A 9,179-nucleotide genomic window follows, 5' to 3' on the forward strand; every position below is an offset into this window, starting at 1 on the left:
TATTAGATGATATCAGTTTATTTGTATTTATTTATTATTTTATTATAAAATAATTTTTTCAATTAAATCATAATTGGATCATTGAATTAATAAATTAATAAATTAGTAGTTAAAACGATTTAATAATCCATTCGATTGTTAAAACTATGATGATAACAATGACACGTACAAAAGAAATTTTATATCCACTACAAAGAAATATTATATTTTTATTAAACGAGTATTCACGTTGAATTAGATTCACACTTCTTATTAATTTTTTTAAAGGGTAAAGTATACTTTTTGTTTTTGAAGTTTTGCAAAAGTTTTTAAAATATTCTTAAGTTTTATTTTGTTTCAATTTTGTTTTAAAAGTTTTCAATTTGCATCAAATATATTCCCGACGACTAAATTTTTAAAAAATTTAAGACCAATCTAACAATAATGTATGAAAACGATGTTTGATTTGTTTGTATTGAGGGTTGTTCTTATGAAATTGTTGTTGAATTGGTCTTAAATTTTTTGAAAAATTAGCCCTCAAGAATATATTTGACACAAATCAAAAACTTCTAGACAAAATTAAAACAAAATAAAATTTAGAGATATTTTTAAAATTTTTCTCAAACTTAAAAAACAAAAAATATATTTACCCTTTTTCAAATTTCGTTTAGTTTTTACGCTCATACAGTTTTCTTCTAATCTCACAACACCACAATTTTACTACTCGTAGTCGTCCGTGAATACTCGTCGATAGCCAATTGACACGGCTGCTACTAGCCAACGGCCACTCGCCACCAACAGTCTAACCAAAAATTTAAATAAAATAAAATATTTTTGTACTAAAATCCAACCATTCTTATGTTAACACGTTTTGTTTTTAATATTTACGATATTTTTTAAATATTCATAATATTTAATTACATTCAATTTTTTCTTCAACGTTTTTAATTTATATTAAAATTATTCTTAAATATTAATTCTATATAAAATGTTAAAAATAAAATTAAAAATATTTAAGAATGATTTTGATACAAATAAATAGAGTACTGCTAGAGAGTCAATGGCCTAAGCGTATAATGGGCTAAATTTTTTGTCTATTAATAAAATGAACATCACCCATACTAAAAAAGATCATGTCATGAAACCACTCATCCTAAAAGTATAATCTAATAGAACAATATAACACTAATGATCATATCTCTAATACTTTTTAAACCTTTATTGTACACATTGTAAGCTTATGCTATTGGCTCCCTATACTTTCTCAAATAAAAAACATTAGAGATAAAATTAAAAAAATTAAAAATATTAAAAACAAAATTAAACTATAATAGTATAGCGATCATGCTTATATTATATATAAATTTAAGGATCATGGCAGAGTCAACCCAGAATAGCCAACCAATTTTCTCAGTGCTCTCCATTTATTATTAACTAGAACGGTAGTGCCCGAAGCCCCAAGGGGGCAAAAGGCAAATACTAATAATAATAGTAATAACATGGGAGTTCTCATTCCCTTCTTCCTCTTGTTCTTCTTCTTCCTCCTCCTCCTCACCCACTTCTTCTTTCAGTTCTGGCGAACAAAGAAGCTCTCACACCTCATTTCCTTCTATAGGAACCGTAACCGCTTACTCGAATGGTTCACGGAGCTTGTTGCTGAGTCACCAACCAACACCATCGTGGTTCACCGCTTAGGCTCACGTAGGACCATTGTAACAGCCAACCCTTCCAACGTTGAGTACATACTCAAGACCAACTTCTTCAACTTCCCCAAAGGCAAGCCTTTCACTCACGTACTGGGTGATTTTCTCGGAAATGGGATTTTCAACGTTGACGGTGACCGTTGGTTTAGTCAACGTAAGGTCGCAAGCCATGAGTTCTCAGCAAGGTCGCTAAGGAAGTTCTTAATGTACACTCTGGCGGAAGAGGTGTACGGGAGGCTCGTCCCTGCGCTAGAGGGAGTTTCGTACGGTGGAAGCGTTCTTGACTTGCAAGAGATTCTCGCGAGATTCTCGTTCAACGTGATCTGTAAGTTCGCCATGGGGAGTGGTAATGCGTGTTCTTTGGACCCTTGTGTCCCCGTTTCGTCGCTCTGGAGAGCGTTTGATGTGGCGGCGGCGATATCGGCGAGGCGAGGGGCGGCACCGTTGTTTGTGATATGGAAGGTGAAGAGATTGCTTGGAGTTGGATCTGAGCGGAGGCTTAAAGAATCGATTCTTGAGGTTCACACGCACGTGATGAAACTGATACATGAGAAGAAGAAGAAGACGATGAAAAATAATGAGGATTTCTTATCAAGGCTTATATGTGCTGGTTATGAAGATGATGTTGTTAGGGACATGGTGATAAGTTTTGTGATGGCTGGGAAGGACACAACTTCAGCGGCATTGACATGGTTCTTTTGGATATTGTCACATTATCCCGACGTGGAGGAAAAGATTTTGAAAGAGGCAGAGGCAAATGAACCATTAAATTATGAGTCACTTAAGAGGTTGAATTACTTGAAAGCGTGCCTATGCGAGTCAATGAGGCTTTTCCCACCAGTGGCATGGGACTCTAAGCATGCCTCATGTGATGATATGTTGCCAGATGGCACTGTGGTCAAAGCAGGAGATAGGGTCACTTATTTTCCATATGGAATGGGGAGACTGGAAGCATTATGGGGGTTGGATAGGTTTGAATTCAGGCCGGAGAGATGGTTTACTGGTGGAAAGTGGAGTGAGGTTTCTCCGTACAAGTTTCCAATTTTTCAGGCTGGTCCAAGGGTGTGTTTGGGCAAGGAAATGGCTTTTGTTCAAATGAAGTATCTTGTGGTTTCAATTCTCAAGAGGTTTAAGATCAGACTCGTTAGCACAAATAAGCCTACGTTTGTGCCACTTCTCACTGCACACATGGCCGGCGGCTTAAAGATATTCATTTCAAATAGGGAGAAAAGAAAATGAGTTAGAAGAGCACAATTTTTTATGTTCTTTTTTTTCTTTCTTAAGGTAGTGATTAGCTCAATTCTTTTAAGGTGGCAGATTAGCCCAATTTTTTAATATTAAAGTGTACTAGATTAAATATTTTAAGGGGACAATTTGGAGGCTCACCATTCTTCTTTTCCTTTTATGTTGGCGTTTCGAGACCACCGAGAATGAAAGGGAAATGGTTGGTGTACCATATTACATCGTATTGATTCTATTGAATAGATGGATATTTGCAACATGCATGTACATATTTATTTCTTGTATTACGAAAACGATTAGGAGCAAACAATTCTTACAGTTGTGTTTTGCACAAATAATTCAAATAGAGAAATTAGTTCCTGTAAAACGTGCTTTGTACATCTACGACTTAATTTTTAAAGATCTGGACGGAATAATGCTTTATGCCTGGCGCAATTGATTATTTATTTCATAACCCATGGTTGATCTACGTACGAAAGTGATTTAAATATAACTAACGTTTGGGACCTGCGTAGTTCATTTTTAATTCTTTTTCCCCATCAATGTGTTCCTTAAAGTATTTACCTATTATTAATTATTAACTATACAATACCCGGAGTATGCAGGGATTGCAATTGAAATTAATTTTGCTATCCATTGTCGAATTGATTTTTTCAAAGCCGTCTCCATAGAATGATAAGATGAACCTCTACAGTCTACCGTGATAGGCTTCCAAACTGGTTGTTCCATTCATCGTAGGTGCCAAGTTCGTTAGTGGAAACAGAAGGCCTCACTTCTTTTAGGGCATTCTCGAAGTCCTAGATGAAATTCAAATTAATCAAGATGAGATTTAAATTTTGGAAGAAGAAAAAAAAGTTTTCTTGGTTATTTGTGCTAATTGTGCATACCTGAAGGGTTACTGGCCTCATATCCTCCTTCTTCAACTTTGAAATTTCTATACCCTGTTTTAGGGCCTCTCTTAGGGGACCCATAGATGCATCCTTCACTAAGTTTTTCATGTCAGATCCTGAATAACCTAGTAAACGACATTATTAAGCAGAAACATAACCATTTGGTTAGTCAACACCCAACAGAAATTAAGGACAGAATTTTTTTCCCCCTACAAATTCAAATAGGAATTTTCAATTGACAATAAAAACATTATGCAGAAGATACTGTAGCCAACTTGGAAAAATGTTGATACCTTCGGTTATGTTACATATGATATCTATTTCCTCCCTTGATAGACTGAACAATCCATCTTTCTCTAGTAGGTTACGTATAATCCAAGCTCTAGCTTCTTTATGAACAAGACAAAAGCTTTGTCAGTCAAATGGTGCTAAAGAGTTTGAATAATTTAGAAAATGATAATATAAATAGATAGTACCTGAGGAGGGTAGGGGGATATATAGTCTTTTGGTAAGTCTCCTTCTTGCTGCTTCATCAAGCTCTTGGGGACGATTTGTTGCCCCTATATAATTAATATTATAACAGTACCAAAAAATAAATAATATAACATGACAACACAAGCTATATTTAGAAGCTTACTGCCATAAAGTTGAACATGTCCAAATTATTCTTGTCCTTAAAAGCTCAATTTACTTGCATTACAATTACAGCAGTAAATAAACAAACTCGGGATTATGACTGATATCTGAAAAAGGCGTAACAAGATAGTACTAAAATGAAGTGTTAGGTCCAACTTCCTTTTATTTTTTCTTGTGAACATGATCTTCCATTGCATTCCATAAATTCAAAAACCAACCCTCATATAATTCCCTAGATATTTGTGTAATGATAGACGTGATCTTCCATTCTAGGAAGAAACTAGTTTATTCAGGTATATCCTATAGGTACCATCCCTAATAATAGTAGAAGGAGTAAACTACTTTGATCTCCCCTAAAATTTGGCAAAATTGATAGTTGCTCTTTTATTTGTCCAAGTGATACTGCCTTCCTCAAACTTCTCTTTAAAGAAAGTTAGTTTCCATATGTTCACAGAACTGTTTAGTGTTATATTTCACAAAATACAAAGATACCAAGTGTATTATCAACTAATTCTCAGGGGGAAGATAAATATTTGTTATAGAAAAGTAGAGAGGAGTTGAGTTGAAATTTCCCCCCAAATCTGAAATAAAATGATTGTAATTAGTCCTAATAAAGAAAATCACCTTGCAGATTAAGCAGAGGAACCACTAAACAGGAAGCATGCAAAACTAGCCAGGTGTTACTTATTTTGAATACACAAACAAAATTATTCATAGATTAGGAATTATGACAATGACCACATTAGCCATATGTATGGTGCTTCATAACCCTTTATCTGGGTAATAATGCTTATGAGTTATGATGCTGGTGCACATTTCAACTTGCAAATATTAAATTAGCTTGTTCTTCGGTTCTATCCCCACAGAACTATATTTGAGCCATACCCATGCCATGCATAGATTATACATATTGAGCTAAAATGGGAATACTACCAAAGGAAAATGACAAAAAGGAATCTGAGCCCACTCTTAATAATTACCTATAAGTAGAATCTGTTCGCTGCCACTATCAAAGCCTTCCATTTCTATGAGAAATTGTGTCTTAAGCCTTCTACTTGATTCATGCTCACCATCTGACTTGCGCTGTGACAATACATATACAATAAAATAAATAAACAATGCAGCATATAGTGTGACAAGGCATACACAATAAAAGAATACGGGGAAAAATAATGCAGCATATAGTACAACTAAAAATATTATAAGCAAATTGTAAAAGTTTCAGGCGTTGTGCAGAAATAAAGTACAACTTTCCTAGTTTATTTTATTTTTCACTGCGATCCATAGGATTCCTGTCATGAACATCCATACATATTAGAATGCTACAGTTCAAATTTTTAAAAATACTAAAATGACTTTGGTCATAAACTTCCATATAGCATCAAAATGTTTGGATTTAGTGGAAAAATCTTATAGGTTACCTGAGAGAGGAGTGAATCTATCTCATCAACAAAAATTACTGCTGGCTGACGACAACTGGCAACTCCAAAAAGGGCTCTTACTAGCTTTTCGCCTTCACCAATCTATGATCATCAGTAGATATAACATGTATTCGAAATAGGCTCGTTAGGATATGAAGACTGTTAAAAATACAGTTAATGAGTGAAATAAGAAGAAAGACATTGTAAAACATTCTGGGGTTCAAGTTCAACAATCTAACTATGACTGCAGGAAAGTAGTTAAGATTGTGTTCCAAAATAAGGGAAAAAAAAGCATAAGATATTTAAGTTTTACGAGAAAAATATTAGCTAACCTTCTAAAGCATATAAACAGCTAAAACTCAGAAGAATTTCTAACTTACCCACTTGCTTGTCAATGAACTTGCAGATATGTAAAAGAAGGTTGCCTTTGCCTCCCCTGCTATTGCTTTGCCTATCATCGTTTTACCAGTTCCCTTGTATGCAAAGTAGTACATAAATTAAACAGTAACCAGAGTAATTTTAATCACATCATTAGGAAGAGAACGTTGCATTTACCGGAGGACCAAATAAGAGCAAACCTCTACCAGGTGACCGGCATCCCTTAAATATGTCTGGACGTAGCAGAGGCCATATAACCATTTCAGTTACACATTTCTTGGCATGCTCCAACCCAGCTGCATTATCATCAATGTATAAAGAGTATATTTAGTTTCACAGGGATGCAAATTGCAAGTTTGTGAACAAAGAGAGGAAAGATCAATAGCTAATTATATTACCAATGTCATCCCAACGGACATTAGGATCTCTATCCATAATCTCATTACTAACATGCTCGATGAGGCGAGGTTCCAAATTCCTCAATTTCTCAGGAAGCTCACCATCAGGCCCACACAGCATTTCCAAACTAGAAGCAAATTATGAAACACATTAAAAATTTAATGCATATATCTTGCCTACAACTTTAGATTAAAAAAAAGGGAATGGTGATAAAGGATAAACACTACATGTTTAGAATGTCAATATCGAGGCCTACAAAATAGCGTGCCAAGTTAAGGGTTGATCGCACCAAAATTAAATATTAAGATGCAATCTACGAAGAACTTATCAAGGAACAGTTCTCTTTACACTTTGGAGTGCCTAAAGTTAATGAATTTAGGAGGATGCGATAACTGGTGAACAAAAAGCTAGTAACCTAGTACGATTCATATGATGGTTGTACCACTAACCATCTTTTGGTAGAATCATCTAAAGAATCATCTCCCTTTCCAGCAATTCGTGAAGTCACATTTCCAACATTACTCCCATTGGATTTAATGGGTGGGACAAAATTACCACGGAAGCCACGTCGTGAAATGCCATAGGATCTCCCACTATATAACCTATTGGAAGGATTATTATCGCCTTGTGGGGATACAGGTGCATTGGGTGAACCAACTGCCCCTCTCTTTTGCCTTGCTTCCATTTCCTGTCCAAATTATGTGTCTTATCAGGATTTCTAGACGCAAATGTAATGCATATCACATAAACTCAGATACGTTACAGATTAATGAAAATTGAAAAGAGAATCGTGAATCAAAGAGTAGTTCCTTATGTTTCATCCAGAAATTAATATTACCTGCTTCTGTAGAATCATTTGCAAAAGCAGTGATCATAAATAAATCATTACTAAGAGTTGAAGGAAACGGAATTTAGCACCAAATCAGAGAGAATGCAATGAGAATTCATATGATCAATCATATGAATTAAAACAATTATCGTTCATGCCCCGGATTCAAAACTTGACAGCAGAAGGACAAAGCACCGCAAGCAATAAGGCTTAATAACATTACCAATTTGGCTCTAGCAGTAACAAATCCGTTGCCAGAAACTTCAGGGTTAACATCCTCTTTGCTTGAAGGTGACCTCGAATAACCAACTTTGGGACTATTATTAATTTCCATATGCACACGTTTCTTCCCAAACGAGTTCATTCTTTCTTCCTCTTCAACCTGCAAGAAAGAAGAAATAGTAGAACCCTTTGTATGGCTGTTCTGAAATTGAGGCCTCTCAACAACAACGCATTCCTCAGAACCATTATCCTTCAAATTGAAGAAGTTCTTCGTAGCATTATCATTCCTCAATGCACTCTTCCCATACGCTGACGTCAGCTTCGCTTGCACCATTTCCTTTGACGGCTTCTCGCACGATCCGTCTTGCTTCCCAATTTGTTCACCCTGCAAACAGAAAACACCATTTGTTCACAAAAAGCACAGTCAGATGAAAATAACAGTTCAAGTACTTCGTTATCAGGTCCATCACCAACTGATTCTCGTCAATTTCATTAGATTGCGCGAGAAGAGCTCGAAAGTACTTCGACTTGCGGATCTTGTCAATGTCAATTTCACCTGATGTGGCAAAAACGCGTCCCTGAGACTTCTTTGCTTGTTCAAAAGCTAGACTGAGGAAACAAAAAAAGCATTAAATTAAAAAAAAAATACATACACAGGGAGAGAGAACTACTTTAGAAATTGAAGAGTTGGAGGCAATACCGATCGGAATCAGGAGTGAGGGAACGGCGAGCGGAGGCAAGAGTGGAGAGGGTTTGGCGGCGAATAGGGTGGATGAAGGCTTCGTCGACGTCGGAATGGGAGTGGGAGTCGAGGAAGCCGAGGAGGCGGAGGCCGAGGACATAGGCGGAGGAAAAGTCCTGGGTGGTGAGGGCGTGGTCAGCGCCGAACTGAAGGGACTGGAGGCGCTTCAGATTCTCGTCGACTTCCATTCTCCAGCATTTTTCCTTTGTTGTTTCCTCCATTTTCGCTCTCATTGACGGAGAAGAAGACGGAACAGGAAGAGGCCTTTGCTTCATAGTGTTCTCTCCCGCCATTTTTCTTTTTGTCTGTTTTGCTTTCTTCTTCTCTCAAACTCAAATGTATTAACCGCGCCTCACTCCTATTGTGCAATTTATTTTTTTATGTTTTTAATATATTTGTTTTTGTCCGACTTGACTTTGGATAGCCCGTCTCTCGGGCTGACAATTCATATTCTACCCGCGGGTACCCAACCCGTTCGAATATGGTAGGCTACCCAATTCGCTACGGGTAGGGTAGGGTACGATTCGGGTATAAGGAGACGTCTAGCTGAAAACACCAAAGCCAGAGCGAGCTTCTCTATCTTCGGGTAACAAAGCTCGGCATGTTGTAGTGATTTGCTAATGAAGTACACAGGTTGTTGAATTTTATTCCTTTCTATAACAAGAATAGAGCCAATAGCCCAATCAATAACAGATAGATAAAGATAAAGTGCTTTTCATCATGTTCAGACTTTTGTAA

At 36.3% G+C, this 9,179-nt stretch overlaps 2 protein-coding genes across 2 annotated transcripts; one reads left to right on the top strand and one right to left on the bottom strand.

Annotated features, from left to right (window-relative positions):
• On the top strand, nt 1,305–3,532 carry LOC107605023 (cytochrome P450 94B3-like). The gene has a single exon (XM_016306757.2). The coding sequence runs from the start codon at nt 1,479–1,481 to the stop codon at nt 2,919–2,921; it is 1,443 nt and encodes a 480-aa protein (XP_016162243.1). The 5' UTR covers nt 1,305–1,478; the 3' UTR covers nt 2,922–3,532.
• Nucleotides 3,269–8,813, bottom strand: LOC107605022 (fidgetin-like protein 1). Its single transcript, XM_016306756.2, has 13 exons — nt 8,400–8,813; nt 8,170–8,308; nt 7,701–8,084; nt 7,098–7,336; nt 6,648–6,775; nt 6,427–6,545; nt 6,252–6,344; nt 5,872–5,973; nt 5,431–5,533; nt 4,291–4,374; nt 4,108–4,203; nt 3,812–3,939; nt 3,269–3,721 (listed from the first exon to the last, which is right to left on the bottom strand). Exons 1-13 carry the CDS (start codon nt 8,732–8,734, stop codon nt 3,620–3,622), a joined length of 2,052 nt encoding a protein of 683 aa, XP_016162242.1. The 5' UTR covers nt 8,735–8,813; the 3' UTR covers nt 3,269–3,619.

This window comes from Arachis ipaensis, chromosome B06 (genome assembly GCF_000816755.2).
Source record: "Arachis ipaensis cultivar K30076 chromosome B06, Araip1.1, whole genome shotgun sequence".
Classification (NCBI taxonomy): domain Eukaryota; kingdom Viridiplantae; phylum Streptophyta; class Magnoliopsida; order Fabales; family Fabaceae; genus Arachis; species Arachis ipaensis.

What these genes read in the sequence shown, in the direction of transcription:
- LOC107605022 (XM_016306756.2), bottom strand. Translation starts at nt 8,734, where the DNA reads ATGGCGGGAGAGAACACTATGAAGCAAAGGCCTCTTCCTGTTCCGTCT. An exon ending in TGCTCTTATTTGGTCCTCCG is followed by an intron (nt 6,345 to 6,426) that starts GTAAATGCAACG and finishes TTTGCATACAAG; the next exon opens with GGAACTGGTAAAACGATGAT. An exon ending in TATCCCCCTACCCTCCTCAG is followed by an intron (nt 4,204 to 4,290) that starts GTACTATCTATT and finishes TTGTTCATAAAG; the next exon opens with AAGCTAGAGCTTGGATTATA.
- LOC107605023 (XM_016306757.2), top strand. Translation starts at nt 1,479, where the DNA reads ATGGGAGTTCTCATTCCCTTCTTCCTCTTGTTCTTCTTCTTCCTCCTC.